This window comes from Histomonas meleagridis, assembly GCF_020186115.1.
Source record: "Histomonas meleagridis strain 2922-C6/04-10x chromosome Unknown contig_39, whole genome shotgun sequence".
Classification (NCBI taxonomy): domain Eukaryota; phylum Parabasalia; order Tritrichomonadida; family Dientamoebidae; genus Histomonas; species Histomonas meleagridis.
In genome coordinates, this window is record NW_027150882.1 from 205722 (window position 1) to 223853 (window position 18132).

The window sequence follows — 18132 nt, forward strand, 5'->3', positions numbered from 1 at the left end:
ATTTTATCGCTTGATCCGAGTAATATCGATGAATCATATTGGAAATTTTGGTATGATATATTACGTCGAATGTCATTTGAAACAATGCATAATTTAAATGTTTCTCCATCACTAAATTTTTTCAAGCCATTTTTTAATGATATTCGTCAAAACTTATTTGCCTCAATTAAAAGTGGTATAACAGAAGATGGAAAATGCATTTATCAAGCAAAAGATTCAATTTCAATGTTACTTATAATAGATAAAAATGGAACACTCGAATTTTTACGTTCTCAGCCACCTTCTCCACAACTTTGTTATTGTGTTGGATGTTTAGATTCTATTACAGAAAGAAGAACAGATATTTCATTTACACAATCAATTATCGAATTGTTCGAATTTGCGAAAAGTTGTAATGATCCTGAATACATTATTTCATTGTTATTTTGTTTATCTCATTCTTCAAGATTATTCATTGAAATTCCAGAATTCATGGCACAATATATTGATATAGTTATTGGCTATATAAATGAAGGTAATCCTTTGATTATTGATGCTGCTGTTAATTCTTTGTTATATTTAGCAACTTTTAAACCGTCTATATTCAAAATTAGAGATAGTCAAATTATTGAACACTTAATTGAAAATTCAGAAGTTTATATAAAGAACTTAGAAAAAACCGCTGCCATCAAGATTTTGAAAGTTTGTTGTTTTTTGGTTTCTTACGTTAAATCTCAAGAAAACATTGAAAAATTGGTTCAAACACTTTTTGAACCAGTTTTAGCGGTTATTCAAAATGCAGAAAAAAGTGACAGGGAATCGATAGAAACCGTTTTGGATATTATTTCTGAAACTTCACAATGTATTATAGCACCAGCTAATAATATACTTAGCAATTATTTATCCCCATCACTTGTTCAACTTGCACAGGTAATGGTTCCTAATCGAACATTTGATAATGATATCATTTCCAGATTATTACATTCAATATCATCAATTCAAGTTTCGTTACAATCATTTGAACTTATCAAGGAATCCATTTTAAACATGTCTCAACTAATGTTATTACGCGGTTATATTGAAGAATCATTTTTTGATTATTTCAAAGACTTATGTATGTGTTATCAAGAAATGAATGACTTGTATCCCTATATCTTTGCCAATTTCATCATTCCATCATTACAATATGAAGATCCACCATTATCATCCATCTTCCTAATGATCTCCAAATTTTATCCATCAGTCATAGATCTCGAGTGGTTAGTTCAGATCTCAATTCCAGCGTTATCTGACTTACGTAGTAATGTAAATGATTCATGTTTGATTGCATTATCTAATTATTTCTATTTATCAAATCCCGACCAACTTAAGTTAACAATTGACTCAGTAATTGCACCATTACTTACGTCCATATTCCAAGGCATATCTGATTCGATGCATCAGCAGTCATATTTTCGATATGTCGACTTTTTGCAAGGCTTAATTAACATATACACGCACCTAAATACATATAATGATAATAACTTTAAACAACTTTTAGTAAACATAATGAGCCAAACTATGAAAGAGCCACAAAGCGGATTCTTCGAGCAGTTCGTAAATTATATAATCGCTTCGCAGTCATCGTCATATGACTTTAAGAACGCGTTCATAAACTTGTTGATTACATTGAGGAAATTGTCGCCAGGCGACACAAACTTGTTTAAGGTGGAGCCGCTAAGAAGTTCATCGATATTTAAGATGCTCTTCGACCAAATGCTAAATGGAAAAGGAGCTTTCGTGTTCTCTTTGCCAGGAATGTTCGAACTTGAAATTAAACCACAGCAACAAAATGGAGATAACCAAAATAAGTAAAATATATTGTTTGTCTTCAATAATATATAATTGTTGATTTAAAAAAGAAGTGAAACTTTGTTTAAAAAAGTATTTTTCCTATTCCTGCAAAGTAAAATTTAAACCACAAAGTACTCTTAAGTTTTTTAAAATATTATCAGTTGCCATTTTGAGCGCAATGTGTAAATATTTAATATATCAAAATGGAAAAAAATTAAAAGCTTTGAGGTAGCTTAGGAAAGATTACTAATAAATATTGCAACCCACAAAATGATTGAGCAATGATTTTGACATTAGACACAATTCAAATAGATTCAATGACAACAAATTTTCCAATCAAACAAAAAAATTGGAAATTCAAATTATTTAAAACAGCGCTTATAAAATTATCTTTATGAAAACATCTCATTCATCTTTGAATTCTTATTCCTGTTTCAAAAGTATTTAAATGATCTCTTTCTTCATAAATATTTTGTTCAGTTGATTTATTCCTTGATGTCATTTCATTTATTAATTCTAAATACAATTATAATAATAAGAACTAAAATTGATATAATACAGATAAATATTATTATGATTATTATCGTTTTTATTATTTATATTTTCATATAAATTTATGAGCGTGAAATATCTATATGCATATTTTAGAAAAACAATTTATAACAACAAATTCTTTTGCGAACACTTTCGAATATGAATGGAGAAAATCATACATGATAAAAAACATATTAAATGCAAAGACTTTAATTATATTTTTTCCAATTGGACATTATTAAATGTTCGAATATTTTGATATAAATGAGCCAAAATATTAGTTTTTCTGAAAACAAATAATATCTGGATAGAATACCATCATGAAAGACGATATTTTTGTATTTTGATGTACAACATTTTCAGTATGCATCAATCGTTCTGCTCACAAAAACTTTTGTAAACTACACAAATCAAGGTGAGGTGAAGTGAAAATGCGATAAATGAAGAATGGATTTATCTTAATATTTATTCAAAATTATTGAGAATCATATTGAAATTATATATCTCCCTTTTTTAAATAGCCATTGCAAAAATCACATCACTTTATTTTAATGTCCCTTAAAATAATCTCTGAAGGATCAAATTATTCTGCAATAAATGTTGGTCCAGCTTCTGAAATTGAAAAGTATGTATTAGAAGCTCATGGTGAGAAGATCCAAGGAAAAGTTTTCATTCAACAACCACTTCATTTAACTGGATCTGAAATATCATATACATCTATTCCACCTGGTGTACAACTTCCATTCTTCCATTCCCATAAGGAAAATGAAGAAGTATTCATTATTATCAAAGGAAAAGGTGAATTTCAAGTTGATGATACTGTTTTCCCGATTGAAGAAGGTTCTGTTATTCGTACTGGCACTGGTGCAAGTCGCTGTTACAAGAACACAGGTACCGAACCACTTGTGATAATCTGCATCCAAACACTTGAATCCAAGGAGCCACTCAAGACTGGACACGATGCGGAGTTCCTTCAAACCACTCCAAGATTCACTCAGTAAACAAAGTGAACACCAAATTCATTTTTAATTCCAACTTTATCACCAAACATTAAAACTGTTCTCATTATATATTAAATTATAATTTGAGCGATGACAATTTAAAGCATAAAATAACAAATAAACAAATATTTACTATTAAAATCAGTCGCTTTCCAACTCACTTTCATCATCCATAGCATTTTCCTCGTGCAGCCTTTTCAGCGCGTGATTATTTTCGATTTTTTCTACTGACACCAAATTCCCATTTTGGTTCATTTGGTTCAGCATTTGCGCTAACTCAGGCGTCAGTCCCAATTTATCGTTAATGAATTGTTCCTTTTCTCTTTTCTCAGCTTCCTCATCATAAACGTCGTTTTCATCGAATCCAACGATCAATAACACAAACGCTGTTTTATCCCTCATCACAGTTAAGAAGAAATGTCTCACAATTTCTTCGAAAACTTCATTCAAATCCTTTATAGCATCAGAAGTATTCTCATTATTATTCACAGTTCCATCATTCCACAACTTATTAATCACATAAAAATAACTCAACGTAAAAACTTTGGATATTATATAAATAACACACAAACATGCATCAATTTTTTATTGATTTTGTTTATAAAATTGTATATGTTTTTAAAAGTAATAGTAACTTTTCGATGGATTATGTTTATAATTTTAGTTGAATAAAAATTTTAGTATCGAATCGAACGATACAACAACATTTATCATTTTTTCTTAAAATGTGAAACAAAAAATGTGTGTGAAATTATAGTAAGTGTTAGTATGAATGAATATGAAAATGTAAATGTTGATGAATATGATAAAATTTAAAATTATATCAAGTAAATAAACAAACTTTCTCTTCATAGAACCTGCTATTCAATTTTGAGAAAAAATAAATTTCCGGGGAGACCGTTCATGAATTTATCGAATAATCAGTTTTTATTCAATTTAGTGTGCCCCACCTTTAAATAAGATTTTCTTTTCTTTGTTAAATTTGGTTTCTTTGAAAATCATATAATTTCCCTACAAATCAATTTTTTTATGATAATATAAATAATGGATATTCTAGGTATAATAATTTAATAATTTCTTTCCTATCATAAATAGCAATCAATTGATATATCAATTATATAGATGTACAATGATTTTCCAGTTGATTGATGAATAATTTTTTTTGATCTAAGAACAAAATAATTGTATTAAACTTTGATTTTAATCTTTATATATGGATTAACATTTCTTCTTACATTATTTATATTATCTCTCACAGAAACTCGACTTATTAAAAACACATATCACGATAGAAAGTGGGTAATTAATGTTATGTTTCAGAATTATATTTGGAAATTATTCTAAACATTCAACACAGCATTTATGAAAGCATCTAATAATGGTAATCTAGAAATAGTTAAATTACTTCTTGAACATTAAGGAGTTGATATTAAGGTTACGATCTATGTTTATTATAAAATAGGTTTAACCGATTTAAATAAAAAGTGATTGAACCTCAAAATATCTTCTTTAATAAACAATATTTTTTAAGATTAATAAATACATTTATTATGAAAATAGCTATTTAAATTTAAATTGTGATATTATATTCAGAATTTAAAGAGAGAAAAAAAATTAGTAAAATTGATTATTTATAAATTCGAGCCTTTTCTTCCTGCTTATAGGATATGATCTAAGTTATTTCTTAGATATTAACTTCAATCATTTTCATGATTTTGTTTTCGTTATTTTTGATTTTGTGCGTAATCTGTAGTTGATATATTATTGTTTTTTTTAATAAAATATGATATTTTCTTAATTATTGTTTTCTCGAATTTAATACAAATTGTCATGTGAATCACATTATTAATTAATATTAAAATTAAATTAATTTATTTTCTTAATAATAATTTTGTAAAAAAAAAGAGAGAGAGATGGCGGAGACACTTTTTGAGCAAAGCTCTTGATAACTTATCTTAACCAAATTGTTATCTTATTTTTTTATGAGCAATCTCCAAAATTTCAAAATGCTTTTTTGGGCTATAGGTTCAAATACAAAAGTTCAAATTCAATAAATATTTTTTTTTTCATTCTGTTTTTAAGTTATACAAGATTTTCAATATCTATAGATCAGAGCAAAAATTCAAAAATCGATCTGAGCAATAGATAGATTTGTCAATTTTCCACACCACCAGTTGGTTGACAGTGTCTTTTCCAATAGTTCATCCATTTTACTTTGTATCAATAATTTTTCTTGTTTAACCATGATGCTTCACTTCATTTGTTAAATTTATTAAAGTGTTCCTAATTGGGGTTATGTTTATGGAAATGTATTAAATTAATTTACTTTCATATGAAATATTTCTATAACTTTTTGATTCACTTTTAATCGTACTTCTCTGAAATGGATTCAAAGAATTTTGCCGACAGACGTCGACGACCGTTATACGATAAAATAACTTTTTGAAAGTGACAAGAGCGCACGTTAGCGCCTTCTTCAATAAATAAATGTTCCACTTGTTGAATAATTTATTCAGTATTTACTTTTCTGTACCTTTCTTAGTGCGCCTTTGCGATGATTTCCTTCAGTTCGTCAATTGACGTCACCAACTTCGTTGCCTTTCCTTGTACTTCCTCAGCAACTTTCTCTATTTTGCTGTCGAGTTTCGCCTGTGCGTCTTCAAGCTTCAGGTATCCCTCGGTCACTTTCTGCGCTATTTGTTCTCCGACTGTACTTCCTGTGAATATCTTTGCGACCAAGTCCAAGTCCCTGCAGAACTCGCTCGAGCCCTCCATGTTAATGAACTCCAAAAATCGTTTCTCTGATAACTCAATGATTGTTCCTACGTTACCCGATGCGTCTTTGTACACATCCAATCCATCGCTTACAGTTTTCACTAATGTCAATGTAACGCTTTTAGCCTTATCCAAAGCTTCGTCAATTTCCTTGTAGAACGTAGTGTTGAGTCCTAAGAGGACAAGTTTCGCAAGTGTAATCTCTGCTGCTGATTGTATCTCTTGTGGAATTGATGAAATTGATTTCTGGACTTCATTAATGATTTGTACTCCTTGTTTAACTACGTCGTATTTCGTTACGTCGATTCCAAGTTCTTTAAGGTCATTAATTGCCTCTGTAACATCAGCACGACGTAATGATTCGATTGATGACTTACCTTGTTCAATGAAGCCTTTTCCTTGTTTGTATATTGCATCTCCTTGTTTATATAATTGTTCTCCTTTCGAATATATATCAAGTGCATTCTTTAATATTTGACTCTGCTCACTAACTTTCGCGATGTCAATACCTGCTTGCTTAAGTACCGAAAGTGCACTTGTAAGATCTCCTTTCTTTGCTGCATCATAAGCGGCTTTACCTAATTCAAGTTTCTCCTTTCCTTGTTTGTATAATGTCTCGCCTTGATAATAGTATTCAGATCCTTTCTCAAATAGTTCTTGCGCTTTTGTGTATAATGAATTAGTACGTACATCGAGGCCTAACTCTGCAAGTCCTTCAATAGCTCTTCCGAAATGTCCCGTTTTGATCGATTCGACAACTTGTTTACCTTTCTTATACATATCATAACCTCGTTGATAATACTCTAGACCTTGTTGAAGTAATTCGCTTTGCGATATTAATTTCTTCGCTACATCAGGCGAGATAAGTGACGTAACGCCGCTTATGATTTGTGCATAATTACCATTCTTGATGCCTTTGTAGACCATTTCGCCTTGCTTGTATAACTGTTGTGCTTCAGCTGCCTTCTGCGCAACTGTGCCAATTGTTCCGCCAATGCTTCCGCCAACTGCTGTCGCAATGCCGCCAAGCGCTGACACGAAATCTTTCTCTTTAACGCCTTGGTATATGGACATTCCGGCTTGGTACAATGCATATGCTTTGTATGCTGTGGACATTGTGGCCGCTATGGATGCTGCAAGACCAATTTGTCCAACAACTGGAACAAAACATGTGACAAACCCAACATATGGAGCAACTGCTTTAACTGTCTTAAAGGCCCTTTTGACTTCTTTCTTGACTTCATTTACAACGGGCTTATATGCTTTGGCTGCTGCTTTGAGATCTTTGACGACGCTTTTACTTACATCTTTGATGATTTGACCGGCTTTGCCTGGATTGACAGCTATCTTGGCGGCGGCTTTAGTGATCTTTCCGGCAATTTTCACTGCTTTTTCAGTTGCTTTGATGGTACTTTTGACAACTTGTGTAACAGGTTTGGTGACCTTTTTCACAACCTTCTTTATCTTTTTGAAGAGACCATTTTTGACAGGATCATATTCATAAACAAAATCTCCACTTTCATCAAGTTCATATACATACTCGTATTCGTCTTCATCTTCATTGTCTTCTTCTGAAGGATATATAATTTCTGTTTTATGTATGATTTCATCATAATCATGTTTGCGCATTTTATCTAAGAGACTCCTAATAGCAGCATTATTAAATTTATATATTTGTGGGCGTTGTTTGCATAAGCTAATAACATTAAACAGACAAAATGTTGGGAGAAACATTTGTGTTTATGACATAGCATTTGACAACGGTTTTATACAAAAGAGAAATGCTCATAATTCAATTTTCAATACATCATTATCCAACGAAATCATTCAAAACGATCGTTACGGTTTGAAAAACAAACCGTTGTCTTGTCAATCAATTTTCAATCGAAAATTTATCTCTTAAAACTCTTTTGTTTAATGACAACCTACAAGTTTTATAATTTCTTTGTGTGCATTATGATATGACATTATTTTCATAGTCAGGTTAAGACTGATTTTCAGGAATAATTTTTGAGCTCTATTAACTGGCTTTGATGAAATTGTGCCTACTTGATAATGTTGAAATGTAGATAATATTTAATATTGTGCTTCACAAGTTTCCTTTCGGCATAAACAATTTTTAGCCTTTATATTGAAAGTTTGAGTGGATATGTTTTGATATTTTAAGTAATTTATTATATCCTTATTTCCTATGATATAGTAGAAATTCTGATAAAAAGTATCCAAATATGATAATTTTTTATCTTAAAAAAGATTTTGCTAGCAACCATTTTTTGATTCATTATTTGACCAAGTTTTCTAATCGATATTACATGAATTAATATAAACAACAACCCGAAATATAATATTCATAATAAAATCGGAACTATTAATTTTGAAACTCTAAAATTTTATCGCGAACACCAATAAGATCTGAAAATAAAGATAAATATGATTTACTCTAAAAATCATTATAAATTTTTTTATCTTTTATCTTTTTTAATTCAATAAGCAAAAATACATAGATAATATATGATGCTTTCATACTTCAAACTCTAATATTTGGAATGTACTTTTATCTATTATAAAAGAATATATTCTCTATCATATAATAATTTTTACTTCTTTATATGTTTCATATATATACATAGAAATGAAATATCATTTTGTATAATTCATCCAAAATTTCGAAAGTTTAAATCATTGAATTCACAAAATTTCATTAACATTATTTATTATATAGATAACCTAAAGCTCTTCTCTTTCTTTTTCCAAATTGCATATAGCGTTCATATCTAATGAATCAAACACTTCGCACTTATGCGTCTTCGCGTACCCACAAAACACTTTGTTTGTGTCTTCTTCCCACTCATTGATATAGTCTACAATGTTTTCAACAAGTGTACAAACATTTTCGTCGTTCGAGCTGTTCATCAATTGAAGTAATTTTTGTTTCGTTTTCAGATTTTCTTGTTCTGATCCATATGCAACAAGTTCTTTGATTGTCTTCTTATGGCATTTTTTGCCATTAATAAGTAAAGAGAATATGGAATATGCTGAATTAATTAAGTTTTTGTTGTCGTCACATTTGGTTAATATTTCAAATAGATAATCATTTTCACATCTGTAATTATCATTACCTTCAGATATGAGTAAATGTGTTAGATTGAGCATTAAATTGATATATTCGTGTTTAACTGAACATTGCTTGGTTCGAAGAAGAATCCCTGATCGAAGAGATTCAATGGTTTGCCTTTCTTGTGACTTATCAAGAAGTATTTGCTTAGAAGTGGCATTCGCATGAACTCTTTGAACATATGCAGAAAGTAATTTGAGACTTTTGGCTGAATCTTCTTTATGATTCATAGAAATATCTCCAAGGAATTTGATCATTGACTCATCATCAAAACGCTTGGCTGAGTTGAGGATCTTGAACAATGCTGGGAGAAGAAGAGTTAAGCCTATTAAACATATGATGCTCGTAATCATTTGAATTGTATCAAAATTTCTTTCAGCCCAATCCATTATGCCTCCTTCATTTTTTTCTTGTTTTTTCTCTTTCCTTTTCTCTTGTTTGATATTTATTTGTTTCTTTTGCTTAGTCATTTATGAAATGTGAGATGAAATTTGATCTTGAAGATGAACGTTAAGGAAATATGGAAGAAAAGAAAAAAGCATTTGAATTAAAATCAAATACAATAATTGAAGATATGCACCTTGTGCCTCCTGCATATACACTTTCAGCTAAAGATTTTCAAGTTGTTCATAAAATTTATGATATGCTCAATTTTAATCATTTGGGACTTGATGATGTTGTTTTTGGCTTATTTGTTTCATCACTCCTTGAAGGAAATTCAGAAGCACATCAATTTTTATTTGATTTATTTGATACAGATGGAAGTAACAGAGTTGAATTTGATGAATTTTATTTATTAATACTAATTCTTGTAGCATTAAAAGACAATCAAGCAATTCCTTTCTTTGCCCAAAATACAAGAGTATGTTTTGATCTACTTGATATTGAAAGCATGGGAATGATCACAATGCGTCAAGCAGTATATTTAAGTGTTCTCTTAAACATAGACAAGAAAATCATTGACCAAAAGTTTATAGAGTTTGACACATCCAACAACAATGCACTTGAATTTGATGAGTTCGAATTATTCATTATGTCAGTTCTCGATAACACTCAAAGCACAAGCAACAAAAAGTCAAAACGCGAACTCGCAAACCAACACTTAGAAGAGAAAAGAGCGATGTCAGATCCTCCTAAAAAAGAATGTATCTTAATTTAAAATAAATAAATTGTTTTTTAAAATAAAAAAAGCGAATTTTTAACTTTCTAAAATTCCTTTCGATGTTACTCATGTTTTTCTTTCACTGTTTCCCCCATAAACTATTCAATTTTCACAGAAACTGTTCCAGTAAAAGGTGATTCGTAATCCATGTGAAAAAACATTTTACCAATAAGTTTTAATGAAAGTTTAAGTTAAAAGAACATTTAAATTTACGCAAAAATATTTTTAATAAATTCTCCCTTTATTCGATTGTATTTAATTTCTCCGTTATTTCAGTTTCTTGCTCTGGTACAATAATCCAGAAGCACAACAACGCTGACAAGAATGCGAACACAGAACCACTTCCGATGATTGGAGCCTTCCAATTCTTCGAAAGTGCGCCAACGCCAGATCCCAACAAAAAGTTTGAGATTTGCTGACCAACAACGCAACATGAGTTAAGTACACCCATATAAGTACCCATTTGTTCTTGTGAAACGCATGTTCCGACAACAGCATAAGGTACAGAGTTAAATATATTACAAGAAATTCCAAGTGGTGCAAATATACCCATTAAAGCCCATTTGTTCTTAACAAAGAAAACTAAAACAAGACAAATTCCTTCGATGATTTGTGAGAGTGCATATGCAAGTTTCATTCCACAAATTTGGATGACTTTTTCTTGGAAGAAGCCATAAATTAGAACAAGAACATTAGAGACAGCAATTACAAGCATACCGAAGTTGACACCATCGTTGTATTGCTCAACTTGCTCTGCAGTGCCATTGGAGCGACCGTTATAAATGTCAAATCCGAAGAAATCAGTTGTTTCGATGTTAAATGGGTAATAAGCCATCCATGAGAAGAAGAAGACAATGGAAATACGGAGAACTGGTTTGGGCACGTTTTTGGCTGCTTGGAAAATTTCTTTTAATGGATTGGCACGAACAGGTTTGATGCGAAGTGGTTCTTCTTTGGCTACAACAAAGGTAATGGTAACACCAATTGCAATAAGGATAATACCAACAATGAAAATCAACTTCTCGTTATCAAATGAAAGTTTGAATTTCTTTGCAAGATCAAGACCACCAATAAGATTGGTAATAATTGCTGCTAGACCAATCATAAGTGAGCCTACTGTGTTGGCTTTGACTTGTTGGCTCTTTGGAACAACATCTCCAACAAGTGTACGTGATGGACCTTGAAGGACGTTGATAGAAATGTTGGTGAGAAGAAGCGCAAATGTGAAAATGAAAATTTTGAGACCTTTCTTAGCTGATGCGGATTTACCCATTGCATCACCAAGAGGTTCAACAAATAATAAAAGAACAAAACCAATTAAAATGCCAATAACGCCAGCTATAATGAATGGACGCCTTCTACCCATTTTAGCCATGGTAATATCTGAATAAAAACCAACTAATGGTTGTACAATGAAACCTGAAAGTGGACCTGAGAACCAAATTAATGATTGAACACTTTGTGCAATTCCAAGGCGTGACATGATTGGTGTACCTAACGCAAATTCAACACTGTATGCAATTTGGAATGCAAGCATTGAGCAACAAATGCCAATAATGTGGAAGAGTGATAGAGACTCTCTTTGATTGAGTGGCACCCAGTCGGTTTCTTGACCAATTTCTTGGTAACCTACTTGGTCTGCGTTTCGCTCCATATGAAGGTGATGTGATTTGTTTCTGAAATTTATAATTTTTGTGGTTTATAAATCTTGACAATTCAAAAAATGCCGATAAGAATTTCCTATTCGAAGTTCAATTACATATAATTTTGGGATTAACCGAAAGCTAAAGATACTCAGTGGGAAAAATTCTTTTTTCATGTTTAAATATCAAAAGTACAATGAAATACAGATAGATAACTTTTGTGTCGTTTCACGTTGATTAGATGAGCGCAATTATCTGGATATTTATCAAGATTTCTTCAAGAAAAAAAAATTCTATTTGATGGCACTTTTCAAGTGGGTATTGGAAAGTGTCAAAAAATGTATGATAATATAATTTTTTTATCAAAGGTTTACCAAATCACAGTTACGGTTTCAACTTTTTGAAAATCAAAAAAAACATCAGGAAATAAGTGCTTGTTCAGTATTGCCATTGCCAAACAATTTTAAAATGATATTTTATTCATTGAAGCGAATTTAAAATGACTAATTTTCTAAGAGAAATTTAAGAAATGATAATTCAGATTGATTTTAAAAAATCAGAAGTGAAATCTTTTTGTACTGTTTTTAAGAATTTATACATGTAAAAACATCCAATGAAGTAAAGCAATAAAAAAGGCAAAATTTTTACTTGCAATGGAACATGATTTTTTTTAATTTTCAAAGCAAAATGAAATCACATAATTTTACTTAATTTAATACAAAGAGTGGTTCTCATGATAATAATAGTAATATAATCTTAAAACTGATCAACAATTAATTTTGTAAAATTTATTTAGCATGAACGGGGGTTCAAAAATGCTTTTCTAGACATTTTGATATGTCACTAAACCATATGAAGAACTTATAGCAATTATAATGTCACTTACGGATAAATATTGTGGGTAAATTATTCGATTTAAATTTTGTTTGTATAAAATTTCCAAAAGCTTATTTTGAGAGCGCTGTAACTGAAAAGCCCCAATATTTCTGGTATCATTCAATTTTTCAATTTACGAAAATCTTTGCAATTGAATTAACTCATCGTTGTTTTTTTCTTTTTCTTTTCTGGATTCTATGGTCTATTTGCTAATATGTAAATTTCCGTTCAACAACAATTTAACATAAAAAGATATCTGTAAGAAAACCAAAAATATTGGAAAACTTCAGATAATTCTTTTTTGGTGGCTGTTGTTGAGTTTTGGCGGGCTTTATCATCCAATCGTTTTCGGTTTTTGCACGTTGGAATTTTGATTAGTTTATTCTTCAAATGGAAGCAAGGGGAAAAGTTGCAATTATTTCATTAGATGGTATTCATTCAACCATATTTCATGCAGCTACAGTTGCTGACAGAACAACAGAACAAATCATTAAGGATAATAAATTAAAAACAGAATTACTCGGAATAACAACTCCTTACATTCAAAGACCTCTTGCACCGAACGAAGTTCCATCAGCGCTCTACCCAAAAATCATTAGAACAGAAGATTGCGGAAGGTTTAGACTTCCCGCTTATTATTTAACTGTAATGAATTCAAAACAGCAAGATAAGATTACGTTTTTTGTAAATGTCAGAACAACGCAAAAAGTTACATTTCCACAATTTCCAGTTACAATAGATTCTCAACAATTTAATGATAAAACAATAAAAGATTTACTGAAATTCATTGATCGCTCTTTCACATTCTCACATTCAGAGTCGTCATTACAAATTGGAAGTTTTGTACCTCCAAACGATTATCCGGCCAAAGATTTATTAAATCAAGCACAGACCAAAAATCTCACACTTAAGTGCACATTAAATCAAGAGTACATGGCAATTGTAAATCGTAGGTCAGATTTAATCAAGGATCTTCTTCAAACGGAAAAATCATTTATTCGAACACTTCGAGATTTTGTTTCATATTGGCCTTCTTGTCTTTTAAATGATCATCTCATCACATTTAATGAGACCACGTATATTTTTGGTTTTTACAAAAACTTGATAAAATTACATACAATACTTTTGAACGATATAGAAGACAGAGGTTACTATTTTGACACAGAGTTTTCGGATTTGTTTTGTGACTTTGCAGGTAACTTTCAAGAATCAGCTGATTTTTGTAAAAGTCTTGTAAGTGTTGAAGCCATGTTTCGGATCAAAGAGCAAAACAAAGCATGGCATGAAAAACTCGAAGAGAATCTAAATTCCACTCTTAATCCAACCAGCAAAACACTTTTTGAACTTCTTAATTTACCAATTGAGCAATATCAAAAATATCTTACATTTCTTTTACAGCTTCGAACAGTTACTCCACCAGCACATCCTGATTCACGTCTAATTAACGAAGCCATCGATTTATATCAAGACCATTGCGACACGTTAAAAGACATCAAACGTAAAAGCGAACAAAGTCCTCAAATTATGCAGCTTCAAGATTCACTTCACGGTTTTGTAGTGATTTCGCCCAACCGACAGCTTGTGAAGTCCTATAATGTTAAAATCATTGAGCCTGTACCACAAAGAGGGATTATACATTTGTTTAATAACTTAATTATATTAACAACAACAAAAATGCGGAAAGAACAAGTTTTATTTGAACGAGAATTAAGTGAATTCCGATATAATTATATGGGTTGTGTATTATCATTTTCGAAGACACAAGAAAAACTTTTCGAATTTAAAGCAGAATTCCAAAACAACGAAGAATTCGAAAACTTTTTACAAGTAGTTGAAGAATGTCAAATCAAAAGTTATAAAAATTTAGGAAATTATGATAAAATTATGATGTATTCTAACCTGAGGACTGAACAACCAATGCCAAAACTTTCATTCCATCAATGTGCTATTTATAATAAACATATTTATTACATTGGTGGGAAGACAGATAATGATCATTACTCAAATGAAATCATTGATTTGGACTTAAATACAATGAAATATCAAAAACATGAGACCCCAATTGGTGACATAATCTATCATTCGGCGGTAGTAAACAAAGATAAGATTTATATATTCGGAGGACTTTCCTCAAATAACCAAGTAATTAACAAATTTTGGTCATATACACCACGTAACAATGATTGGGAAGAGTTAGAATCTTTGCCAGAAGGTGGTCGATATGGTCATACGATGATATCATATGCAAATGATTTATATTTGTTTGGCGGAAGAAATAACACAAAAATATTTGCGGACTTGATGAAATTTAACACTGTAAATAATACATGGCAATCAATTAATTCTCCAGGATCACCTAAGCCAAGATATTTCCATACTGCCACAATCCATGGTAATAACATGGTAATATTTGGAGGGAAAGATAAGACTAACGCTAGTTTATCGACATTGTTCTTGTTTAATATCAATGATAACAGCTGGAAACGACCGGAGGTTTTGGGCGAAAAAGTGCAAGCACGTTATCTGTGCCATTCAATTATTTATCACAAATGGTTTTTCTGTTTCGGTGGAACAAATGGCACTGAAATATTTGAGCCGTTTTGTGTACTCTTCTCAAATACAAGAACAACTTTATACAACCTTAAGTCAGGAGGAAATAGTCGACAAGCATTACTTAATTTCGCGTTGACGATATATAGATCTAATATTTATATACATGGAGGCGTTTTGACGGGATCTGAAAAATCTTCAAATATGTTATTTAAAGTTCAACTTCCGCATTTGTTGAAACAAATAGAAGAAATTGCTAGAAATACTATCGCTGCTACACCTGGAAGGAAGAATAATAAGAATGAAGATATTCAATCTGTATTAAATATTACTACTCCTCAAAATAGTAATAGCAGAAGAAGACGTCGACATACACACTTAAGAAGACATTCTCATCTTGTTTCTCATGGTGAACGTTCTAAAATGAACAATGAAATTAATTTAATTGCTCATGTTCCTTCACCAATTGGTATGCTTGATAAGGATGCTCCTGCTCCTTTGGATTCATTAGATCCAGAGACTATTATTAATGAAAAGAAAAAAGCTTCAGCTGTTACTCCAAGCAAAAAACCGTCTGACACGAACGATAAAGAAGAAACTATTGAAAAGCCGAAAGTGACACCCCAAAGAAAGAAAAAACCGCCACTTCCTCCGAAAATTAAGAACATCCCGAGAAGGAAAAGTGACACGTCGAATGAGGCACCTCGCTCACCAGTGCAACAGACTGATTCACCTTTAATAGGTAGTTCTTATCCACACAAAAATATTCTTAATGACATTTCAGGTGTACCACCACTTGAAATGATTGAAGAATCCAATTCCACTGGAGAAAACTCATCAGAGATATTCAAGAAACCACCACCACTCAAAAGCAAAGGAATTCGAACAATGAATTCTCAACCAATAATGCCTTTATTGGCTGGTTCAAACCCACTCTTCCCGCCGCCTTTAGATTCTTCTTCTGATGATGAGAACCATATTCCATTAGGCAAATTTAACCGGCCGCATTTGTTGTCAACACCTCAAATGCCACTTTTGAACTCGATGCCGCCTCCGTTAACGTCTTCTGACTCAGATGAGGAGAACGTTAACGGAATAGTAACGCCCAAGAAAAGCCGGCCAAAACCGCCCAAACCTCCCGCTGGCAAAGCGAAACGAAAAGCGCCAGCAAAGAAATCAACTAAAGCGAAACCGAAAAGAAAAGAAGAGAAACCAAAAGAAAAAGAAAAAACAGATGAGCCACTGTATAAAGGAACATTACAAGAACCAGTTGCAAGACATGGAAAAGGTTCTGGAAATAATGCTCGACTCTCATTGCCACGTGGTGGAGCAATCCCAGCATTTTCTCCGAGGTCGTTCTCTAACGCAAAGGTTAACACATTTGCTTCTTTGGCAAGAGGTGCACAAGTTCCAACATTTACAAATATACAACTTGACGAAACAGGACCAGACAAAAAGAAACTGAACTCAAGCTTGTCGAAGTTCACGTTGTCGGAAAATGAAGAAAAAGAAGGCGATAAACAACATGTTGAACAAAATATAAAATCGAGTCCCAAAGCTCGAAAGAACAAATCATCGAAACCAAAAGCGCAACGGAATTCACTTGAAATCGGTATGGCTTAAATAGTTTGTAGATTTGTAATATGATATTTATAAATGCTTTCCATCAGGATAAATCTGTTTTTTGTGCGATTTTAATTCAACGAAATACTTTAAAGTGAATTTTAATTTGGTGCTCGCAGATTTATAGATAAAAATGATGTAAAATTAATTCGATTTACTTAGTGAACTTAGGCTCAGTTTGGAGGAACTCTGCGTCATGACCTGTTTTAAGTGGTTCTTTGGATTCTTTGGTTTGGATGCAGATTATAACTAAGGGTTCGGTTCCTGTATTCTTGTAGCAACGACTAGCTCCAGTTCCAACACGAATAACAGATCCTTCTTCAATTGGGAAAACAGTATCATCGACTTGATATTCACCTTTTCCTTTTATTACAATGTATACTTCTTCATTCTCTTTATGCGAATGGAAGAATGAGAGTTGTACTCCTGCTGGAATGGATGTATAGGAAATTTCAGATCCTGTTGCATGAAGAGCTTGTTGTAAGAAAACTTTTCCTGGGATTGGTTGTCCCAAACCTGTGAAAACATACTTTTCAATTTCTGATGCAGGGCCAACATTGATGGCAGTGTAGTTGCTTCCTTCTGATATTGTTTTGATAGACATTAAATATAAAATGAAGTAAAAACTCGATCATGTTGCGGGAGGAAATGTGATGCGTTTTTTCAGAAGTTTACGATTGGTCGGATAATCGTTTTGAATCAAAGTTTCAATGAATAAAAACGGTTTTAATTAATCAATAAAATAAACGTGTGATTATTTATGAAATGTGATCTGAAATGGATTCCAAATCAATTGTTTCTATCAATAAAAATGTGTTTTTCATATTAGATCAAATTTTATTATTTAAGATAATGTGAAAAATGTTTATTCTTTATTATGTTATATATCGGGAACTGATTTTAATTTTGTATATAATTTCATAATATAAAAAAAGAATATAATAAATATTGTTTGAATAATCAAATTGAGTTAATAAAACGTTTTCAATTTTTAGCCATATTTATAAAGGCAACCATAGAATGCATTTCCATCAAAATGCT

At 31.5% G+C, this 18132-nt stretch overlaps 9 protein-coding genes across 9 annotated transcripts; 4 read left to right on the forward strand and 5 right to left on the reverse strand.

Annotated features, from left to right (window-relative positions):
- Positions 1–912: 912 nt before the first annotated feature.
- On the forward strand, positions 913–1833 carry GO595_005750 (uncharacterized protein; the record flags this gene model as incomplete). Its single annotated transcript, XM_067919027.1, has 1 exon — positions 913–1833. One exon carries the CDS (start codon positions 913–915, stop codon positions 1831–1833), a length of 921 nt encoding a protein of 306 aa, XP_067774129.1.
- Positions 1834–2897: 1064 nt separating this feature from the next.
- On the forward strand, positions 2898–3347 carry GO595_005751 (cupin domain-containing protein; the record flags this gene model as incomplete). The annotated part of the gene is made up of 1 exon (XM_067919028.1): positions 2898–3347. One exon carries the CDS (start codon positions 2898–2900, stop codon positions 3345–3347), a length of 450 nt encoding a protein of 149 aa, XP_067774130.1.
- A 141-nt stretch (positions 3348–3488) lies between these two features.
- Positions 3489–3749, reverse strand: GO595_005752 (uncharacterized protein; the record flags this gene model as incomplete). The annotated part of the gene is made up of 1 exon (XM_067919029.1): positions 3489–3749. The coding sequence occupies one exon, from the start codon at positions 3747–3749 to the stop codon at positions 3489–3491; it is 261 nt and encodes an 86-aa protein (XP_067774131.1).
- A 2136-nt stretch (positions 3750–5885) lies between these two features.
- On the reverse strand, positions 5886–7751 carry GO595_005753 (uncharacterized protein; the record flags this gene model as incomplete). Its single annotated transcript, XM_067919030.1, has 1 exon — positions 5886–7751. The coding sequence occupies one exon, from the start codon at positions 7749–7751 to the stop codon at positions 5886–5888; it is 1866 nt and encodes a 621-aa protein (XP_067774132.1).
- A 1098-nt stretch (positions 7752–8849) lies between these two features.
- GO595_005754 (uncharacterized protein) lies at positions 8850–9707 on the reverse strand (the record flags this gene model as incomplete). Its single annotated transcript, XM_067919032.1, has 1 exon — positions 8850–9707. The coding sequence occupies one exon, from the start codon at positions 9705–9707 to the stop codon at positions 8850–8852; it is 858 nt and encodes a 285-aa protein (XP_067774133.1).
- A 104-nt stretch (positions 9708–9811) lies between these two features.
- On the forward strand, positions 9812–10396 carry GO595_005755 (EF-hand calcium-binding domain-containing protein 9-like; the record flags this gene model as incomplete). Its single annotated transcript, XM_067919033.1, has 1 exon — positions 9812–10396. One exon carries the CDS (start codon positions 9812–9814, stop codon positions 10394–10396), a length of 585 nt encoding a protein of 194 aa, XP_067774134.1.
- Positions 10397–10640: 244 nt separating this feature from the next.
- On the reverse strand, positions 10641–12053 carry GO595_005756 (major facilitator superfamily transporter; the record flags this gene model as incomplete). Its single annotated transcript, XM_067919034.1, has 1 exon — positions 10641–12053. One exon carries the CDS (start codon positions 12051–12053, stop codon positions 10641–10643), a length of 1413 nt encoding a protein of 470 aa, XP_067774135.1.
- Positions 12054–13308: 1255 nt separating this feature from the next.
- On the forward strand, positions 13309–17091 carry GO595_005757 (Kelch motif family protein; the record flags this gene model as incomplete). The annotated part of the gene is made up of 1 exon (XM_067919035.1): positions 13309–17091. The coding sequence occupies one exon, from the start codon at positions 13309–13311 to the stop codon at positions 17089–17091; it is 3783 nt and encodes a 1260-aa protein (XP_067774136.1).
- Positions 17092–17245: 154 nt separating this feature from the next.
- On the reverse strand, positions 17246–17695 carry GO595_005758 (cupin domain-containing protein; the record flags this gene model as incomplete). The annotated part of the gene is made up of 1 exon (XM_067919036.1): positions 17246–17695. The coding sequence occupies one exon, from the start codon at positions 17693–17695 to the stop codon at positions 17246–17248; it is 450 nt and encodes a 149-aa protein (XP_067774137.1).
- Positions 17696–18132: the final 437 nt, after the last annotated feature.